General features: G+C 43.4%; 1 protein-coding gene across 2 annotated transcripts in view; it reads left to right on the top strand.

Moving 5' to 3' along the window:
* fto (FTO alpha-ketoglutarate dependent dioxygenase) overlaps positions 1 to 4,072 on the top strand; it is a 138,034-nt gene extending 133,962 nt beyond the window's left edge. For both annotated transcript variants that reach the window (XM_071202535.1, XM_034077661.2), the window contains exons 9-10: positions 2,498 to 2,638; positions 3,531 to 4,072. In XM_071202535.1, the coding sequence (XP_071058636.1) occupies positions 2,498 to 2,638; positions 3,531 to 3,537 (148 nt within the window). In that variant the 3' untranslated portion in view covers positions 3,538 to 4,072. The remainder of the gene's footprint in view (positions 1 to 2,497; positions 2,639 to 3,530) is intronic.
* Positions 4,073 to 23,071: the final 18,999 nt, after the last annotated feature.

Below are 23,071 nucleotides of genomic sequence, written 5' to 3'. Positions count from 1 at the left end.
AAAGTCTGTTGGTGAGCCTTGTTTGTACGCCACCGTGGCTTACACTGCATTTCTAGCAGGAGCCCTGGAGAGCTTAAGGCACCTCGCTTGATATTGACTTTTTGTTTGGTTCCATTTTAGCAGTCGAGGGACGCTACTCGGCGAACAGTGGTAAATTGTGTAAAAGTGTGCGCTGAATTACCTACACTATATTATCTTTGATAGTCTCCCAGTCTTGATATCTTTTTATATCTCCCGGTAACCCAGGAGCTTTCGATTTGCAAGCTAATGTGCAAGATCCCCTGTCAGATAAATGCGGCAGCTCTGTCGGTCGGGTTTTCACCGTATGTAGCCTTTCAGAAGAGTCGGGGCAACAGAAGAGAGGCGAGTGTTTTCTCTCATAGCTCTACGGCATGAATACGTAAGCAGACCAAATCAAAGGCCTGAGTTCCCTTGGCCTGTGTTGTCCTCAAGCTGATGTCAGCAGAACCACACAGTGTGTGAGTGTGTGCTGTCTGGGTCAGTCTGCTCTCTCTCTCTCTCTTAGACACCCTGTAGATATATATGCCAGCCGTGTCCTCCTCCTCCTCCTCTTTCTCTGAAGTGGCGCTTCCTTTAATTCGCACCCTAAATAAATGATGAGAACATTTAAACACACGGCTCGTCGCAAAGCCCCAAGGTCGCCTAATCGTATTATTTATGAAGTGATGTGCTACATAATGGTACTTAGTGCATGTTAACAGATGCTATTATCAGGCCCTGATCCAGAGCGCAGAAGATATATTGGAACAGTGGATGTTAATGCTGCTCCTCACCACCGTAATGCAGCAGCTCTTTAAAGGGCTAACCGCACCAAAATGCAGCACTTAGGCCGAGTGAGTCGAACATTAAGTGGCTCCGGTGAAAATATATAACCACAAATTGTGGCAGCCCCCGGCTGTCCCCTGACAACTTTAACATCCCCTCAGCTCATCCATAACCGGAACCCTCATACCCTTCTCTTCAGCTCTCCGTGTCCTCTTCATCCCCGTCTGTAGTCGCTGGCCACAAGGTGGTGGTGGTCGTGTGTCTGTGGGTATCTGGGGGTTGATTGAGGGTTTTTTAGGGTGTGGGTAAGGTAAACGGATATGATAGGACAGACCCTGTAAAATGACTGATTGGGGAGTATAACTGGCCTCGTGGCTCTGGAAGGAAATGTTCGGCTACCACTCACAAGCACACACACACATTACACACACAAAGCACACATGCCATCCGCCTCCTCTCCCTCTTGCACCTCCAGGTCAGGGGTCACTCCCATCTGTCAAGAGGCAGAGGGAGGGCAGATTTACAATGACAGCGGAGAGCAACACCAAGTCACCGCAGTAAATATTTACACTGGTCTGACAAAGGATGTGGCGAAGGTCTGTGGGGGTTCCAACAGTGTGGAAATTACATCTAACCCCCGATTATTAATCACTATGAAAATCACGCCGCGACATGAAAAGGCTTTATTTCTCACGGCTCTGTCACGATTGCAACAGCAGAGAGTGATGTTCTTGTGAAAGCATCCCGCTGTGTGTGCCTGATGAAGAGGGCATTAATCATGATACATGATATCACGGGTCCTCATCAGCTTGATCCCGTTGCTGCCATTTATGGCTCTTGAAACGCATTCCTGACGCATCACTTTCTCCCCGTCTCTCCGCTGCATTTAGCTCACTGCTTCGAATGTTTTGAAGGGAAAAGAAGGAAGTTCAAGGTGCACAAGATCTAACATGCAAATATCATTAAGAATATACGGGAAAGACAATGAGATGTCAAGCATTTGGATGCAATATCAAATATATTCCACTTTCCTTTGTACACACAGACACACGTACCCTCTCATGTCCTCTGGAGGTCCTTATTGAGCCCACTGTTATAAGGTGTCATAAAAAGGAGAGGAAACACACAAGCTGACTGCCTTCTGGACACACACACACACACACACACACATCAATGACTTTACAACTTGACATTTCTGGGGCTGACCCCTTTAAAACTCCCATCAGTCAATACAGAGAGGCTCGTAAGACATATTTCTGTTTATCTCCACCCATACAATCCCTTTTTTTGGTCAACTATCACTTGTTCCTAAGCATTCGAGGTTAAACACAGGATTTTATTTAAAGTTACAAGTTATAGAACGAGAACGCGCACTACATTCTGCTTTCTATAAATAAGAACAAAACATAAAGCTATAGCAGTCCATAAGCAAAGCAAAACGTCACAAAAACGATATCATTATAATTCATTTGAGTTAGTTTAAACTAATATGCAAATGGCTCACCAAGCCATACATAATTACCATAAAAGAATGTGCCTACATGTTTCCTACATGAGTGTTCCCCAAATATTTCTAAGAATAAATCGTAAAAGAACTGCGGTTGAAAGCGAGCGAGCTGAGCCGTGTGCTTCTGACGAGTGTCTCCCAGTTGGTTTTGACGGGAGGGAGGGTTTAATGGGTGCGCTTGTTTCCTGTGTCCTGTCGCCTCAGGTGCCACTCCAGTCTGGCCCAGACGTTACCCCCCGAGGAGGCCCCGGTGGACCGGCCCTTCTGGGGTGTGGATGACCTCAGCATGCCGCTGCCCTTTGATCTGGCTGACATCATCAACAGAGTGGAGTCACTGCTCTGGAGGTGGGCCGACATGTTGAAGTGTGGAAATGTGCTCATGTACGCGTTGTGAACATGCGTAGCTCATAAAGCATGCATTCATTCACAGGTGGCAACTTGTTTATTCTTCACTCACTCTGAATGTCATGGTTGTTGTTGTTTTTTTTCATTCCTACCTTCATTCACTCAGAAAGTTGGATACTAGTGCGGCTATTCATCGACCAATGCATGAGTTAAGAGTTGAAGAGTCAATCAGAAAATTGTATAATAACTAATAAATAGTATAGAATGCTGATTTGAGTAGCAAGTATGCGAAATAAATGGCCCAAAGTAAGAGTGAACTAAAACTGCTTTCTCCAAAAGGAAAAGGACACACATTTTAATTACTGCGAAGGACAGCCACTTTTAAAGCTTTGGGAGTTGCGCCAAGTCTCAAAACGTGTGATGTAGAGAGACACACAACACACACTTACTTACATACATTTACACTCTATCAATCCGCTCAACAAGTCGTCCCAGACTCCTGTGGTAGAGGTATAGTAATGTAATAGTGTTGGTATTTGGTCGTGGCCAATACAATGTCTGTCTTTCTCATGTTAAGCAAGGCAACTTTGTTTTTGTAGAACATTTCAACACAAGGCTATTCAAAGTGCTTTAAAAAAAAACATAAAAAGCATTAAGATTTATTGTTAAATTATAATACGGTTTGTGTTATCCTGGGCCCCTCTCGGCCTGCATTAAGTCAATTCCAACACATAGCGAGCCTTTGATTGGACAGCATAAAAACCCAAAAAGCGTTACAATATATGCTTACAATTACATCTAAAAGTTAGAAGGCCTCGTGTCCAGTCATGACGTTTTTTTTAAATGACAAAAATATATATAATCATCGTCTCTTTTTTGGTCTTTCCAACAGGATGTGAGGGATGAATAGATGTGAGAAAGTAAAGGAAAACGAGCAAAAAATACCAGCTTTTTTGGAACGGCCCCAACAACAACTGAAGGGAGATACCACTGAAGACACCTCTGTTGTGATTCCACCAAGATTCATTTCCTTTTCATGGGTTCATCCACATCCCCCCACTCCACCCTCGACTACCCTAGTTGACGTCGACATCTTTAGTCGACCCTGAGCTTTTTGATGGCTGGAACTAATCCAGACCACCTCAATAGAACCAGAATAGTGCTTCAGTGTCATGCTAACACGCTAACCAAGCTTAGCGACAACCTCCTAGAAACACAGCGGTCTAACGAAACATAAGCGAACCTGCAGTTCAGCATTACATTGCTTAACTATTTATTATTTCAGTGTATTCTCTTAGTTAATCTCATGTAACCCAGACCTGCTTTTATCAATAGATCAAGTCATTCTCAGCTTTAACCGTACAGTACACACATACATGCTTTCTACTTGTCACAGTGTTATAATAAAGTCAAGAATTGTTAAAAAAAACCTCACATGGTATATCATTCTCCACGTGTGTATAGTGTAATCCATTTTATTGGAAATGGAAAGAGCCAGAAGAGACCAAAGAAAGATTATTTTAAGCAAGTTATGAATGTCATCGCATAGAGAACATGAAGAATGTGATGTGTAGTGTTTACAGTGCGATAGTGTGTTCGTACCAAATGGAGGCGTGTCCGTGTGTGTGTGTGTGTGTGTGTGTGTGTGTGTGTGTGTGTGTGTGTGTGTGTGTGTGTGTGTGTGTGTGTGTGTGTGTGTGTGTGTGTGTGTGTGTGTGTGTGTGTGTGTGTGTGTGTGTGTGTGTGTGTGTGTGTGTGTGTGTGTGTGTGTGTGTGTGTGTGTGTGTGTGTGCATTTAGCCGTGTGAATAGTAGTTGGCCTGTGTGTTTGGGCACGCTCACTCTCTCCCACATGTCTACATGAAGGCGAGTGTGTGTGAATGTGATAGTGTGTGTGTGAGCCTGTAGGCAGCCTGCCAGTTGTTTGTTCTTGAAGATATTCATATGGAGAAACGGAGACTAGCAGCGGGGCCCCTGTGCCTCTGCTCTGATGAAAGGCAGCACTGATAGAATGACCCGGAACACAACCGCCGTTTCTCATAATTACAGCTGTTCAATCGCTTTTAATTACTCTTAAAGTGTGTAGAGCACCGCGTTCCCCTGTAATGCTGCAGGCCATCCGAGAGAGCGGGAGAAAGATCCGGCGCTTCTGACAAAATCCACTTTCAAAACAGCTGAAAAAGGGTGGAAACGGGGCCGACGTCAAAGCAGTATAGCAGCCCTCCTCGTTTGATTCCTTTCTCTATCTAGTTCATGATGAAGTGGAGACGCTGTTTACTATTAAAAATGCAGAATGCACTCCTTTTTTTTACTTCTGAAGTTGTTTCCAAGATGTTAATGGTTGCCAAACGCTGTTCTTCTTGCTTCTTCTTCTGCTGCAGCGCCTCTTGTTTGTTGTTGTCAGAGAGATTTGTTTGTAGATCGGCAGTAGCGTTTGAATCACTCTGTGCTCCCCGCGCCACAGCTTGTCTGTCTGAAGCAATAGGAATGGCAGTAAATAAAAAAAAAACTGTTTTATCCAAACACCTGCGTCCTTCTGTTCTTTCTGTGCTATTGTCCATTATTTATTTTTCCGCTCCAGGTGGATAACACACTTATGACGGGTAAAAAAGGATTATTATTTTGGTGTAGATTGGCTTTATTTATCTGAATAGTTTTGGACTCATACTTAGTCGAGCCATGCAACCATGTGTCTGATTTTTCTTCCTCTCAAGATAAGTTATTGTTCTCTGAAGTAGCCTCTCCCTAAATGCTTTCTTCCTCAAGATAACGAGGACAGCTGTGGACAAAGATCCCTTTTCAGTGCTGTAACTCACAGCAGCTAAATTAGCTCAAGTATATCCACAGCAGACCAAGGTCAAACGCTGTTTACGGTCACAGTAGGCCTATAAATAATTTCTAATATTTGAATGAGTGCCCGAAGGGTCAGGTTTATTGTATCAGGACAATTTACAGTTCCAGTGTCACACACAGGAATGTGTCCAGAACTTATATACACATAAATACATCCCTGTTAATTTCCCAGGGGGCAGACAATGATTGGTTTTCCAAGGAGGTTAAACATAAGCAAATAAATGTGAGAAAAGCCTATTTGACTATCACTAACCTTGTGCTGCTTTCGTTTAACATCCTGTCACATCTCCACAAGTTCCAGGGCAGACCGTCCATTGCTTACGAATAGAAACAACTTCCATCCAATTGAAATCTAGTTTGAACGCAACCATCATAAATTATACAACTATGCAATTTAGACCAAATATGTTAATCATCAGCAGTGCTGCCTCATTCAAGGATTTGTCTTGAATTAGTGTCTGTGTTTAGTTTGTAATTTAGCCATTTAGCTGCATGACACCAGGGCGGAAGTGTTTCTCTGTCACTCTATCCCTTTGGTCAAAATGTTTTTATTAAAAGTCATGGTCGCCAGAGGATACATCATGATTTTGCTGAATCCCTGGCTAGGCAAGGCAAGTTTATTTATATAGCACTTTTCAACGCAAGGCAATTCAAAGTGCTTTACAAAAAAAAAAAAAAAAATGAAAGACATTAAGCATTAAAAAAGAAAAGCTAATAAAATAAACATTAAGGAAAAATACATGGATAAAAGTTACAGTGCAGTCTAAAATATGGCTAGATTAAAATGTTTCGGTTTTAAGTGAAGTTCCTCCTCAACCATAGGAAATATTTTTCAAAGTATTTGGTTCACACAATCATGTCCCTCACAGAATGCATTGGAAGAACTTGCTGATCCCTTTTGCTCTAGCGCTATGTAAACAACATTTTAATTTGGGTGCTACTTAGAAAATGTTGCCATGCCAACACGGCAAATGTAACATGGTGAACATTAAACCTGCTCAGCATCAGCGATGGTGGCACTGTTTTTGTAAGTATATTAGCATGCTGATGCTAGCATTTAGTATAGCTGCTAGCATGGCTGTAGACTACGTGTCTGTTTATTACATTTGCGATGTGCATCTGCTATACTCAACAAGAAAGTATTTGCATTAGGTTTGTTTGTTTTTTCTCCAGCCTTCTGTGTTCTCTCTACTTCAAAGGAGCCCGCTGGATTAGCAGAGCAAACAACTTCTATGACAGATTGATTGATGGGTTGATTGATTGAGTGATGTCAGTCCCAGTGATGAAGTGATGGCTAATGTTCTGTGTGTGTTTCCAAAACCTCCACTCTACACCAATACCAACAGTGGACTGCCATCCCGAGGTCGCCCATGTTAACCACTTCCTGTAGTGGCTGAGTGACTGAGTGATGGATGAGTTTGGAGCGCTCTCCCCTCGGGGGCCTGGACTAGAAAAAGCGCCCCACTTGAAGAGACAATTACACAGTGCTGGTGAGAGCCACAGGTATGCATTGTTCCGACTGGGGTCAGCCGCCAGCCAACCAGCCAAGCCACCCTCAATTAGGCCAACAATAGAGATAAAATAACCAGGTGTGTGGTGGGGAAAGGTATCGGTTTGGGGTCATTTCCCAGTCAAATGTTTCAGTGGGTGGCTATGGGCTCTGGGTTGATTGTAGTGCAGATTAATGGAATCAGGAAATGGATCTCAATTGTCTCTATTTCCAATTTGTAAAGTAGGGTGAAGGAATGAAACAGATTTATTATGTTATGTTGGGTGGATAATGGCTATCAATGTCAGTGAAGGACACTTTATGTTAAGAATGAAGGAAATCTGACCTTAATCGTAATGTCATAATATATAATGTTATATAAGATTGCATACATTGTACTTGATATTTGTTGATGCATACTTTTGTGTTTTTCTACACTGCACGCAGCAGTATTTGTGTTGTGTTTGTATGAGAAGGAATACATGTGTAAAGGTCTCCGAGCCTGTTTTTACAAAGGAATATGTGTGTGTCATGTGTCTCAGCGTGAGTGTGTCCCAGGTTCCAGAGTGCAGGCTAGTGTTGGAGGCCCCGGGGCCAGAGAGGTAGTAGTAATTGTAGAAGCCGGCTGAAGATAGCATCGCAGCTCTGGGGCGGCTGTCAGCAGTGGGACGGGCCACACTCATTTGTCACCAACACAGACAAACGGCACTCGGCACCTTCAAAACACGGACTTGATTGACTACATGTGAAGCAACACCAGCCCTAATGTTTTGCAACTGTTAATTGCACGAGAGGTCATAAAAAAGGCAGACCCCAGGAGGTTCCCTTCAGTTAAAACAAGGCCAGATTTACAGTGACACTTAAGGTCGCACTGACGGGCATTTGTCTTTAATTCCTGCCGTCTGACTTACAGTACAATATGCAAATCTGTATTTTAAGTATGTTTGTTAAATACTACCTCGTTCTTCCATGTTAGATTTGAATTAATGCATTTCCATAAAATGTGTGTATTAAATGTAATTAATACATATCAAGCTACAATGAGATTTTCCAACATTTGTTTAAGTATGTAACTCCAAATCAAAATTTGTTTCGATATCAATAATCAGTGTAATAAAAATATGTTTTCTTACTCAGTCCTTGGTCGCACTTAAACAAGGGTCACCAGAGCAATGCTAGGGTCAATGGAGACTATGATAGATTTCTAAACTACAAACCAATCAATCATATCATTTTTTATAGTGCAATATGCCACATTTCACCTGGAGCGCTTTACAATCTGTCCAGCATACAACACCCTCTGTCGTTTAACCCTGGCAGCACACAGCGGAAAACATGGCACTAAATAAACCCAATTAAAGGGGAAATGTGAGAGCTACCGAGTCCATACGAAGCGCCTCTTCTTCCAACCAACTGTCCTCTCCGTCAGCGGCCTGATCACTGCTGACATGCTCACTGCCTGCAGTTTACGGAGTATTAGAGTGCAAGTGAAGCGATGGTGAAGCGTGGACGCTGATGTTGATGCTGTCAGGACGCCTGGCAGCTGAGCGGCCCTGATGAGTCGAGGGGATGGCATGATGAGTGTGCGTCTTTATGAATAGTGCAGGGGGGGGGTCTTGCAGATCAAACGGCAGTCTGATCAAATGTAGAGCATGTTTTTGGGTCATCGCTGTGGCCCTGGCTCCAGTGACCAGTGGCCCCGATATCATCCGTCCTGCAGGACCTCGCCCTTTTATCTATTTCTCTCTCATTTTCAATCTGAAGTGGCTGACCTAATTTCTGCCCACTTCTGTTCAAAATGTGCACTTCAGCTACAGTCCAATACAAAATGAACGCCCTTAAAAATCAAGTTTATTTTGTTCCATTATCTGAATTGCAGATAAATACAGGCTATTGGCTTTTCTGCCAATTTGGCTGTTAGCATTTCATCTGCTAGTTGAAATCAACTGGATTGCTTTATGGCACCACATAAGAGCCAGTGTAATGTCATTCTCAACTATACTGTCAGTCCCTTTCATTATTTTCTGGAATAATTTCAATTCTATCAGCTGTAAATAATGTAAAATGAAGGAAAACATCGTATTGAACATCAGAGTCTCGATGTTATCAACACCCTCAAATCCTTCTCTCCTTTACAGTCGCTCCTCCTTTCCCAAGGCCTTTCCCCGCTTCTCTTTTTCCCACCCTTCATATTTACTAAGCGTTGTTTTTACAGAGTGCCGATGATGCATCTCCGCTCATACCGGTCTCACTCTCTTACCGTTGCACGCCCTGTTAGCGCCCTGCCATTCATATCAGTGGGATTAAATGGATCGTTTTCCAGCGTTAGCAGCTTCTCCGCCAAGTGGTCTTGATGTCAGGCCAAGCATAATTGAGGCATCTGCATCTCATCTAAAATGGATGAAAGGATTTTTTGATATCGCCAGTCTATTACCCCCCCCCACACACACACACACCCTACCCAGCAGGAGGGAGGAAAGGCTTAGGTTAGCATCACATCATTTTAGTAAAGATGGAGCAAGGGGCGAAAGAGGAGAGGAAGAATTGTAACACATTATTAGCTGCCGCTACTTGTGGAATGGCAACACAAGAGATGAGCCAACGAAGAAGACGGATCAATAAAGTGACTTAAAGGTGGGGTAGGTAAGTTTCAGAAACCGGCTCGAGATACACTTTTTGTTATATTCCATGGAATGCTCTTAACATCCCGATAGCAATGAATATCTGAAGTGCTTTGACAACAAATCCATAAAAAAATGTCATCTGTAGAAGCCGGAATACTGTAAAAAGTAAAAAAAGATGGCCTACCTGCCTGTCAGCCTTCCATCGGGGCAAACACCTACAGTATCTCGTGCCCTCATTGGTCATGTGCGCGTTCGTGTGTGTTGGAGGAGGGGCTCTGTGAGGAAGTGGCAGATTTTCTCCGGTTGTGTATTTTCAAATTCTAGCGATCTCGAGCCGGTTTCTCAAACGTACCTACCCCACCTTTAAGCTAGTAAGACTAACTTACAGTATAAAGAAAAACAGTTGACCATAGATACCAATCTTAACTTACAGTCATGTTTTAAAGTCTGTCCCTTTTTATGACCTTCCTTGGTACTTTACTTTGCACTACAAAGAACATGAAGCTATTTCCTGCTTTGGCACTAACAGTTGCGCAAACGACCAATGCTTGTTTTACCTGAGAGGACAGTTTATTTTGCGTGGGAGCACAAGATGAGTGGCAATAGTTACCCCACAATGCATTGCACCTTTAGGCAACAAAGGGGAGTAGTGGTGTCATGCATGTTTTTGTCCAAATCTCTTTGATATAGTGGATGTACCAAATGGACAAAAGAACAAACAGAGACAACGACTAATCCTTAGATTTGCCAGATGCCAAAAGAGTTGAGACGGGAGGAGGTCAAGATGAAACAAAGAATGACGTTTCAAAAGTAAACGCAACGAGTACAAGTGTCACAATTAGAGGTAGCCGCTCAGAGGTCTTCACACGGTAGTTAAAATCTGAAACAGTTGCACAGCATTATCAGGAATGAGGCAACCACAACCTTTCCGCCTTGTTTAATGCTCCACCAGAAGACGGTGGGGTATTAGTTATTTGATGGGCAGGGTAGAAGCAGAAACGGGTGGATATTAGGAGGGTGGATGGACAGTTTAAACGAGGTATTAAGGAGAGCAGCAAGGTGTGATGTATTTATCAGGAGAGACGCTCACCATATCTGCTCCAACCTTGAGGATGAATTGCTGGCCAACCCTCACAAACACACACACACACACATATACATATCCTCAAAGCCAACTCTGCTGCCCCTTGATTGACAGCTCTCGAAATGAGTGTCTGAGTAGCACCGGGCTCGAGCCCTCCAAGTAAGTGGGCCGTCAAATTACATCCAGGGGACCGCCTGGCCCCCTCTCCCGTGGCAGAGAGGAGATCTATTTATTTGTCTGTTTATTTGCTTGGTTTAAATATTTGGTGGGGAAAAATATTGAATTGGTGTCCCCCGGTCAAAGTCCCCTTCATATTTAGTTAATAAAGAGCAGAGGAGGTTGTTTGCCCAGCGAAGTGCCGGTTAGGGGACTTTATTTAAGGGAGTCCTCAGAGAGAGCGGGTGACCTTCTTCTCTTGGAGGAGACGCTGTGTACACTCACTCGCTCTGCCTCCACCAGCCCGCCATTCTTCAGTCCGTGTATGTACTCAGACATGTTTCCTTCCATCTGCTTCCCTTCTCAATTCAATTCAAATAGCTTTATTAGTATGACCATGATGACGTACAGTATTGCCAAAGCTTTTTACAATTGCGACATAAATAAATATACAATTGAAATGTAATGTTGAGTTCATAAACACTTTGAGCAAATGCAAGAACAACATGTTTTCTTAACATAATGTAATAAATCTAAAAACACATAATAGAATAAGTTAAGGTGAGGTATTGATTAGTGTGCAGGATAATGCTGATAGTCAATTCATAATAATAAAAAGACGTGAGATGTGGTGTAGCACGTCAGTCAGACAAACCCATTTCCTCCAGTACGATGTTTAGTTTTTACATTTGTGGGAAGAATTCTTTTCGTACGGGTTTGAATGTTGTGTTGCATTGTACGAGGAAGTGCTGCTCTGTTTCCACAGCAGTTCCTCCACACTGTTGACATAATCGCTCCTCTTTTGGCAGCCATGTTTTCTTATTCTCCTTCTCGTCATTTGCCATCCATTATTTCCCTTCTTTTCTGTTTTCTTCAACACCCCTCACCTGCCTCTCCTCCACCTCCCTTCCTCCCTCCTTCCCACCTCTCTTTCTGCAAAGCCTTGCTCTATTTGACTGGAGTCTCTCTCTGGATTCCCCGGGCTGCATCCAGGTTAAACTCTTAATTGCCTGGGCGGTGGGTGGTGTGAGGCGCTGGCTCACGGCAGCTCAGCCGGTCCCTGTGCAGGGGGCTCGGGGTTATTGGGCAGGGCCAGTTGTTCTGTGTTGGACTGAGGCTGGGAGATGATAAAAGACTTATTAATATAGATGATGGAGATGACCTCTGACAGCAGCTATACAGCAAGAGACGAGACATGACATGATCCCTGTGTGCTCCACACCTCCGTCTGTCTATATCTATCTATATATCAATCTATCTATACATCTATATATATATATCTATATATCAATCTATCTATATATATATATATATATCTATCTCGTCTCTTGCACTATCCATCGATCTATCTATATATATATCTATCTATCTATTTCTTCCCTCTTTCTCTCTCTTTTCTTCCCTCTTTCTCTCTGTCTCACACTCCCTTTAAATCTAACACTACCGTCGCTCCATTACTTATTTTTCTCGTCCTTTTCGTGCACTTTCTCGCTCCATTCCTTAAAACACGGATACATTTACTGCAGCAGCACGCCCACAATCAATACCCACTAGTGGGATGAATTTAAACTACATGCCGTTAATGTAAATGTGGACATATGCAGTGTCTGCCTGATGCCCTGACTTTCCCATATGACTGCAACAGTGTGTGTGTGTGTGTGTGTGTGTGTGTGTGTGTGTGTGTGTGTGCGCGTGCGTGTGTGTGTGTGTGCGTGCGTGCATCAGTCAATCTGACGGCTACAAGACCCTCTAACCTTGTCACATACGACCACAACACACTTCGATCCATGATCCGAGCTTCCTACTAATGCTTTTCTGCCACTAAAATAAAACCCACAAAAGGACTGCAGGGCTAATCAATGGGATTGAAGGTGTATTGCATCCGCTTATTAATACGTTGACAGCTGTCAGGTCCCTAAGTCACCAATAAAGTCATATCGTCCCATGACAAACAAACAAAAATCTGTACACTTTACAGTATGCAGGCTTTGTAGACTGGGAGAAACCAGCCTCAGAAGCCACGATACAACCCGTGGTCATTTCATAAGGCTATATTAGCGAGTTAATGCCCCCTATCTCGGTGCTCCAACCCTGCCATTGATTCTTGTTTAAAAGGCTATGGGTAGTCGATATCACCTCCTCATCGCCATCTGTCTCTATTTACTAATAAATAAAGTGGAGAGCATTGACTGCTTTGGTCCAGGCCTGTAAAAGCATGCATGCTAATGAGCACTGGGCCTCTGTGGCCAATGGAGTAGGCAGAAGGTGGGGATACTCCACCTCTCCACTAACTCTGTCTCTGTCTCGATGGCTCTCACAAGCCACAGCACTCCAATCATGGTAATTGCCCGCCGGTCCAGTTGTTGTTTAACATCGCTCATCAGACGAAATGCGGTTTCACTTCAGCCGCATAGATTTTTCTCCCAGGCTTTCTTGTACGTTCGTTCGTTCGTTTATTCCTCCTGCTAGTTGTGTGTAGGTCAGCTCTTAAGGTCGTGTCTAGTCGTTTGTCAGACGTGGCCCATGAGCGCTGCCACAATACACTCTGTCACGCTGATCAATTATGGATCACACAGATGGGCTTGTTTGGACCGGACCCAATGACGCATTTGTTCTAAAAGGGCCCTTAATCTTTTCCACCCACCCCCTTTCTCCCATTCCTCTTGGTTTTGCAATATCAACATAGGGAGAAATTAATGTTTGTATTAATAAACATATGTGGCGGAGGAAAATAAATCAATATTTGGATTGAAGGAAATTCTTCATGGGAAGTCGATAACGGCTTGATGCACACACGGGCTCGTGCACACAAGTCTCATTAACATCGTGATAATATTAGAATAAGAACTATTAATATTCAAATTAAGATTTAAAGGAGTCCACACACATTTACACGGCCACATTTTGACACTGGTTTCCTGAGTGAAGGGGTGGTGCTGATGTGTGGAGGCTCTCATAGCTCAGCATAACACAGTACTGCTGTGTCAACTGTGACCCCAGCGACCCGGCAGGAGCCAGAGAATGGGTTTCGGGGTCGCAGTGAGACTCAGGTGAAATGAGGGGGTCAAGGGTCAGCTGTCCAGTGTGTCAGGCTTGCTGATCAGGAAGTGTAGCCTCTCGCTTCAGGGAGTACACAGGGAGTGTCATGTTTTGGATGACACACTCGCAGCCTGACATAAATCTTCTATGCTTACATGCAGTGCAGCTCGGTGTGATGAAGGGCAGTGGTGGTGAAGATGCCAGAAACAACTACTCAAAGTGTCCGTGCAGGAGCTGATTATTGGACTTTAAGTGCTGACTGCTGTCTGTAGCTCAGAGGGCAGATCATCGTTAATATTGCTGAGAGGATTGATGGTTTATTTGCTTAGACAAGTGAAGATCCATTAACTCATCACTGTAAATGTTTTGGTATTGAACAAATTAAACTCAAAACTGATTCTACATATATTATATATATATATTCCACCTACAAATGTTTGGCATAAGTAAAGCTAATGCAGTAGCACTTAATCTGGTGAGGCTAATAGATAATGTCTGCAAGATTGTTGCTTTTGAGTTTGTTTCTTCCTGGTTGAATGCACTTATTGTAAGTCGCTTTGGATAAAAGTGTCAGCTAAACGAAATGTAATAACAATATTTTTTAAGCAAAGTTTTGTCCACAAAAACTCACTCAATCCTCAGTAAACCTGAACTCTTAAAGTATGTTTGTCCTCCCATCTGTGGCGCTCTCATATGGAGTCAAACGGTGCAAAAGTTCATGTTTGTTTGTCCCAACCCTTGCTCTCTATCTGCGGCTCCCTCCCATTGTAGACACATCCAAACGGACCCCCTACCTCCGCCACGCTGAGGCAGTCCTTCCTTCCATCCTTAACCCAGAGTCTTGGGTTAGAGAGCTCACTGTTGTTCTGAGCCACCCCAGCATCCTGGTAGTGCTATGAAGGGAAAACAGCAGCGCCGCAGTGGAGTTTCCTTCCCGCGTCTCATCTGAGGCAGGCTCTGCTGGCTGTCCGGATCAAACCGGCCCACAGTGTGCTGCTGAGTCCTGTCTGACAACAAGAGGAGGCCCATGCATTAGAGACTCACCACAGGGGCACCACTCCTGGAAGTTTTACTCTCCAACAGCCCGGGAAAGGGTACAATTACAAGGAGAGTTAAACTGTAGTGTGTTCACCTGAGTGTGTGTTTGAATATCAGGCTCTAATAAGTCGTTTTTTTCTTGATTTTTTGGTTCAATCTGCTACACTCTGTATAAATGATACAACTTAAACCCAAGTTATTGAAGCTTTTTCCCTTATCACATTTCAATACAAGAATAAATGGACAGCATGCACAACAGAGCTGCCAAGGAAATCAATCTTGTTATAGAAAACCCAAGAAAAGGAGTTGTGATCTAGGGCTGTCCCGAATACCATTTTTCGGGCTCCGGATATTCGGTAGTAATCAGACTATAATAATTCCTATTTTGTATGGACATGCTTTTATTTTGAAGGAGATTTAGCTTTGTTGACAGGAAGTTGTTGTTGCTATGGAAACAACGTGACGGAGATTAACCGAGAAAAAGTCATATATACATATAAAGATATAATATAAAGACGGACAAAGTAAACGATAACGTGTATGGTTAAGTGTTAGCACCCCCCGAAGAGACACAAGCTCTTACGTTGATATTGGAGTGCAGTGCAGCGCGGCAGCCAAAGAAAACGAGAAAAAAAGAAAATTGAAACCCGAATAGAGGCGAAGACCCTACCCTTCCGGTCGAGCTCCATGGGACCTTATTTCGGAAAAATTATGTATTGAAGTCAATGGGGAGAGAAAGATTATCTTTCGATCCTGAATGAATTGTGCCACGAATTACAGATATGATGTTTGTCAATTTAAAAGATAATGTTGCAAGTGAACAAAATAAGAATGTGTCGTAAAACTGTGAAGTAACACATTTTTTGTGTGAAGCCGCTCAATGAACTACAGGTCTCTGGTCTCGCACAATACGCGTCACCAACATAAAGATGGCTGTCACGTTAGCACATTTGACCTCTTTCTTTCAGAACGAGGCGAAAATCACTACAAGTCTGGGCATGTTGAGAGCTGTACATACACGAAAGGGGAGTTAGTCGGTTCTGTAAGAGCCAGCATGCGGGACCGGCTTTACAAGGTTTCGGTGAGTAACATGAGTGCAATGTGTAACGTTAATGTCAGCTAGCTAACATTAGCTAACAAGGTACACTAACGTGTTTTGTTTTAGTAACTAGTTTTCTTGTTAAGAACTTCGTGGTCTCTGTGTATGCTGTGGATAACATTAGTGTTCACAAGAACAAGGTAAACTCCCGTGTTTTGTTTTAGTTGCTCTTCAGATTGAAGCGGCCAGTTTTATATCGACCATACTGTATGTGTCATCTCCTTTTACATCTCGTTGTGTCATTTGAGTTTATTTGCTGTGTGTAGATTCAAGGATTTTGGTTATCTTGTCAATTTGTTTGGTTATCTAGGCACAGCTGTGTGTGACTCCCTCTGGTACACTGGTATGTGCAGTGGCGAGCTGTGACCTTTATACCTAGGCCCTCTGATTTACAGCCATGCTCCCTTTCTCTTTTGTCCACTCAAATAAACTTGACCCTTTGTCTTTTCCACGTGGAAAATGGCAGCTGCATATTCCACATTTCTCATCTGGCTCCCTGTCTGCTTGTCTACAATGAGAAAATGATATTAATTACTATTAATCATTTAAACCTGCCAAATAGTCCCCCTAGCCATAGTTGAAACCGTCTGCACTCTTCTATTTATCTTGTGAAGCACTTTTAACATTCAGCTTGTGTGTTTTGGTTGTCTTTATTTCCAGGTAGAAGAGGACCAAGAGCGAGGAAGTAAGACAGAGCTCTTAAAATGCCAAACAGTGTGTTTGGCTTTTTATGTGTGACACATGTAGTGATAAATGGCTTCACCTGACCACTGTTCCGAAATCAAACAAGTTTTCTGCATCATCAGTCACAAGTGCATTGTGCCTTTGATGTATATAAATAATATACCATAACCAAATACGTGCCAATGATTACCAATACCAATGACTCACCCTCACTATCATCACAACGAAACACGTCCAGAAGCTGCCTCCCTTCGACTCTCCCTGAACTGCCTGATCTTTTTAATGTTCAATGTTAACCATTTGTGCAGATAGCATGAAGTAGAAAAGATCGCCCCCTTAGCACCCGAGGCCTGTACTACGAAGCTGGTTCAACCCAGTGGCCTAGCCAGGAATTATTGTGTGGGTGGGCCTGGAGAAATGTAGGTGGGCCAGGGGGAGACATATTAAGCGTGGGGTCTGAGCTGAAACTTTATTAATGATTTTTTAATGCGCTAATGGAACATAAGCATAAATTAGCAGTGAAAACAAAAAACATAGGCACGGCGGCCTCAGAATGTGTGTACAACTGACATCCACATAGGGATGGGTATCGTTAAGGTTTTAACGGTACTACTTTTATCGATAGCGCTTATTGATCCGGTCCTTTAACGGTACTCTTATCGGTTCTATTGGAGAAAAAAATAAACTAACTAAACGAATTGTGAACAAAACTAACATTGCTTTTTATTTAAATTAAATACATAATATTTCACATCAAAAGAAACAACAATGTTTTAACAAATCGTATTAAATAATCTGATGACAGACCTGTAAACAGAATAGCTGAAACTTTAACAAAATAAATAACTCTGTTTCCTCTAATCATAACCCATGTTTGTATAATGGAGTTAACTCTGTGTGTTGCTGCTAGCATACATAACATACCTGACGTGGAAACGTTACTCGTGGATGGGGCTACAGAGCTACTAGAAAGACAGTTGAACCCGGTGCATTCCTCCGTCTGAATGTGGAGCACTTTTGCTAAATGTTTTGACAAATTGCTCGTGTTACCGCCCTTACATGCTAAACTCTTATTCCACTTTTGGGAACGAGTATTGTCCACATCGACACGGCTATAGTTTAACCACACCTCGGAGCACGTTCTCTCCGCCATCTCCGTGTGTGTGTTGCTGCATGTAGCAGCTGCGTGTGTGTAAACTGCCCCGCCCCCTCGCACACAGACGGGGAGAGAGATCTCTTGTCTGGATTGGAAAGATCTAAAATACTAAAAATAATCAGACGCATTTTGCAGTCTTTTTGCATATTAGAAACGGAGTTGGCGACACTTAAACTGCAATGTAATGTTTGTGTAGCAATAATACATACAACATATATCGGGCCACAGGTTGTTTATCCTTGACAGTCGCACAGTGGGCACACACTGAGTGTTTTCATATTCAGCAAATGTGTACACGCTAAACTGCAGACCTCAAGAAGAAATAATACTTTCATTCACTCACAAAAAAAGTTACTTTACTTACTATAAAAACTCACGGTAAAAAAAATGCACTCCCTAATCCATTGTCATGAAGGTGGAATCTAACTATATCCAGAATAAGTTTTTTTGGATCCAGGCTAGAAACATGTTTATTTCTGCTGTAAAGTTGGGCATTTTAACATGGGGGGTCTATGGGAATTGCTCCTTTTTGCATCCATCCCCTGTCGGCCACTAGATGAACTGCAGTGTGTGGCACTTCCTTCTGGGCTTCCCGGCTCTGCGCTATGAAGCGCTGATTGGCTGTGGGTGGGCCAGACGTGCATGTGGGTGGGCCCAGGCGCCGGCTAAACGAAAATCCTGCTTCGTAGTATACCCCCCCCCCCCATGATGGTAAGTAAATACAGTACTTACCATCATGACTACTCTTACTGTTTAACATTTTGGTTTACTTCATGTTAAGGCTAATAAAAATGACACGGCTAAGTAATGTAATGCTAACTAACGTGCTCGCTACTAGCTAGGTAGCTAACTTGATGATTCCATGCACAACATGTATATTACCTCATATGTTTGATCCAGCGACTCCTGGTCCTTTCATCAGACGGGAAGCGATAGAACGAGCATGAGGTATGATTACTGTTGTGATTACAACCTGGTACAAAGCACACAGGCATCTTGTAAAAGTTCATTTATTTTAGCAATCTCTTATATTTATTGGAGGGAATAAATCAGTTGACATCTTCGTCTTTGCTTTAATTGCGAGTCGCAACCACTTGGAGCATTATCGCCTATGACATCACTTACGCGACCCAGAATGGGATCTGGGATTTGTAGTCTTTCTAGTTGCGTATTTTTCATAGTCAACAGTTTTACGACAAACTGTGACTTTTTTAACATTCAAATTATTGTTTGATTGACAAACATCATACTGTATGTGTAATTCGTGGCACAATTCAAACGGGATCTTTCTCTCCCCATTGACTTCAATGTATAATTTTTCCGAAATAAGCCGGATCCCGGAAGGGGAGGGACTTCGCCTCTCTATAGTGATCTAAGGGAAGAGTAAAAATTGCTTATTAAAAAAACAATATCCACTTTAAATTCCTCACTTTATGAGAGTACGATGAGGCTTTGTATAAAGTGGTTCAATAGAAATTATTATTAGAGTGCAGGGTTTAATATATTATTCAGGTGTTTTTTCTTTGTGTAAGGACATAAAAGGGATACATATCACCAATGCAGTTTATTTTGTTCTCATTGCTGTCTACACTTTGACATTTTAAGCACTATAGTGTGTCACTACTTATCTTTATACTTCATTCAGAGAACAACTAAAGTTTGAAAGTCTCATTTCTGCTTTTTTCATCTTTTTTCATCCTTGCTTCTGACAAAAAAGAAGACAGGCACTCTTCACTCTCTCTTCTTACTCTTTTCCCCCCCGCCTCGCCTTCTTCCTCCACTCACTCTGTCCAGGGAGTCATTATTGCTTTGGTAAATATTTCATAGGCCTCAATACCTTTCGCACACAGCCACCTGCCAGCCGCCTCTCCTCTCGCACACAGACCATGGATAGACAGATCAAAATGAAAGAGAGCAAAGTGAAGGTGGAGTGAGAGGAAGTGAGAAGGAGACTGCCGAGGGTGCATTTACATTTTCTGTGAGCCGGGTCTCTCTGCTCTGTATCCTGGCTTCATAACAGTCCTTTCAAAAGATGGAAAGATTCCCTGGATGTTGTCAAATCTGTGCCCAACAACGTTTTGTTTTTCCTTTTTTTCGCCCTAAGCTTTTCTCGTTTTTTCACATAAAAGGTGCTGTATTAGTTTCCGAGATGCTAGGAAAGGAGCGAGATAGGGAAAGAGCGAAAGCCGGCGCAAGCTCAAGACAAGACAGATAGAGAGAATACTAAGCCTCTCCTTCTTCTGACCTTGAAGAGGCCTGTAAGCTCTCCCTCCTCCCTCCCTTCCTCCTCCTTTTGCTTTTCCAGCCCCACCTGTTTACTTTGACTGGTTAGAGAAGGGGTCTTGCATCACCTGCAGTGTCCTCTCTGTCTGTCCATGCCTATCCTCACCCTGTGTCACTCCCCTCTCTTCCTCAAAAGGACTCAAAAGTAGAGATCTGGAGATGAAATATTCAGCGTGGATATAAGCGATTTAAGTTGTTTCAGAGTGGATAGCTTGTTGCCGCAGAGCTTTGACTTCATAAATAAATGGTCAACAGTGGCCTCTTCCACTGCCCTGTCTCCTGTATATATGTGGCTGAGTTGTTCGCGTGCCCGGGGCTAAGCCCTGCCAGTAAGTTCCAAGCCTTAAATATGGATAAGATGTGAAACGCCTCTGGACACTCTCCTATGTAGTCAGTATAATGCTGAATAAAGCTCAGCTGTTCACACGGCGAGAGAAGTCGAATACAAAATGTAAAATCTTCATGCCATCTTGGGAAAAGCAAGGCCGTTGGGTCTGCACAAAGTTTAGTTAGTTTAAATGTGCTTTGCATTCACATTGTGTGCTGGTATATAGAGCCAGCAGGAAGATATTCAGTGACCACGGTTTGTCATTTCCACTGCAGAAATATATGTTGATCAACTCAAGAAGAGAATTGAACCTGGGAATATTTGTTTTGCACTGCATTCAGCCAAAGCATTATCCAACCGTGTCGCCACGCTGTGTTTTTGCATTCCAACAATGTTAGCTGACCATTTACCCCTCTCTTTTTCTTTTCAAAGACCCCCCACCCTCCCAGCCCATTTCCCCCAAAAGCTCAAATGCGCTCTTGTTTCTGTTAAGGGAAACGCTTGACGCTTGGTTTCCTTTGAGCTTTCCTATGTAAACGTGTGTTCTCACATTTGCCTTGCAGTGTTGGACATTTCAACCAGGAAATGAAATGAGTCCGTAACAAATGTTTTGGCTTCTGTTGAACTCTTTAGCGATCAGCAGCTTGCCAACAGTAGCAGTGTGTTTGGGTTCCCAGAAACCCCCTGGGATGGAGACTCTCTGAGCTTCCGGATGGAGGGCGTACACTTTCTCTCTCTGATTGAAAGAAGAGAAAAGGCGGAAAAGAATGTCGCACAGAGCTGCGTAGGTATTAGGATAAGACGGATTGAAATAAAGATTTTCCTTCGTAGATGCATAGAAGTCCATTTGTATTTAATTTGTGAGAATAGAGATATGGTCTTGGTCTAGCCAGGCCATTTAGCCCCGGCGCTAATCTGCAGGTGAAAAAGGGGGAGGGCGAATGTGATAAAGGCACCCTTGAAGACTTTGGTTTCCTCTGGTGCAGCAAGTAGAGCGCAGGTCACGAACAATTTGTGCCTGGTCGATTTGGTGTGTTCCTGTGTGTGTCTGAGAGTGTGTCGATGAAAGAATATGCTAACACCCTTGAGCCTTGTAGCCATACATCAGCAAAAAGGAAGTGGTGTGACACGGGCTGCAGGGCCCTGCTGATATGGACTGGAGCAAGCCTTGTTTCAGGTGGAGGAAGACATCAGCTGCCCTGATCTTTACTACCCTACAGGGCCCTGGAGATTACTACAAGAAGAAACACTATTCAGTTCACTCAGATGGTAAAAACTTTTCTCCGGGATGCCTGTACCACACACAATCGCTCCTGTACAGTACGCTCAGTCGAAGGCTTGACAATACTGTACTGCTGCATGAAGGATGAGCTGCATGCAAGCTTTGTTCAATGTGCGGACGCAGACAACAGCGCTTGTTATTCTGTCTGTGTGTTGCAGATATGGCCTGGGTCTTGTTAGCTGTCAGGCCAAGCATCCACAAAGCTATTCTCTCACTTATTGATGGGGATCCACTAAATTACAGGCTCGAACAAGAGAGGCGTCTGCAAAAAACAACCCGTGTAAAAGTTTCTTCTGAGCCCCTCGCATTTCAGCATTGTGTGTGTACACAAAGAAAAACGAATGTCGAGAAGATCCCCAAATGCATTTTTCTTTATTTGGCTTTCCCTTTTCTTTTGGCCGTCTCTCTTTGGTCAGACCCTGTCTGGTCTTGCTATTATCCTGGGGCGTTATCAGTGTGTAGCTGCCTCTTCAGATCAGGCCTGCGATAAGGGCTAAATAAATGGAATGCTTGGCTAGTGGACATAGGTCAAGCCTTGTTTTTCGTCCCAGTTTTTTCACATGGTGTTGTGTTTGTCTGCAGGGGAAGTGGAGGGTGCAGCACGAACAGGCTCTGCAGTCTAATGAACTTATTGATTTCAATTTCAGGGCTGTTCTCTCCCCGCCTGATGCTTCTGAAGCTTTCATCCATTTCTGAACATAAATTAGTAACTCTGTCTCTTGTTCGGGGACTTTTTCTTTTTTTACTCATTGCTCATGCTCGCTCGCTCGGTATGTCTCTCGGAGACAGGTTGCTATCTTGGAAATGCTGTTTTTAAATGTGTTAAAAGCTTCTGCGGTTAGATGGATGCTGTCTCTGTGTGGGTGTTTCTGTGTGGCTTAGCATACACCTGTCCCTGACAGAGATGGAGCGTGTGTGTGTGTGTGTGTCATCAGCCATTGGGGGTCATTGAAGATGCTGAGTGACCTCTTCCCAAGGGGGTCAGGGAGCAGCTGACAACTGCTTGTGTGTGTGTGGATGTGTGAGTGTCCATGAGTACATGTGCAGCCACTACTAATATCATGTATCACAAGCACAACATGTTTTCCCCGCAAATGTGTGCACGCATTCAAAGACAGAAGCCAATGCCAACTGAAGCGAGCGCAGCACATTCCCAAAAGAAGCCCCGCTCGTGGAAAATGAGAGGCCACCGGCGCTGGGACAGGAAGCCTCCTCGGCCCGGCTCTAACGAGCACTGTGGGAGCCTCCACTCTGGACCCGGTACATCCGATACCCCCGATGATGTCCAAAGGCTAAACAGTTAAAAGGTCCGGTTGCTA

The sequence above is a fragment of the Pseudochaenichthys georgianus genome, chromosome 3, assembly GCF_902827115.2.
Source record: "Pseudochaenichthys georgianus chromosome 3, fPseGeo1.2, whole genome shotgun sequence".
Lineage (NCBI taxonomy): Eukaryota > Metazoa > Chordata > Actinopteri > Perciformes > Channichthyidae > Pseudochaenichthys > Pseudochaenichthys georgianus.
Note: the sequence above shows the minus strand (reverse complement) of the source record. Positions and strands in the feature narration are given on the sequence as shown.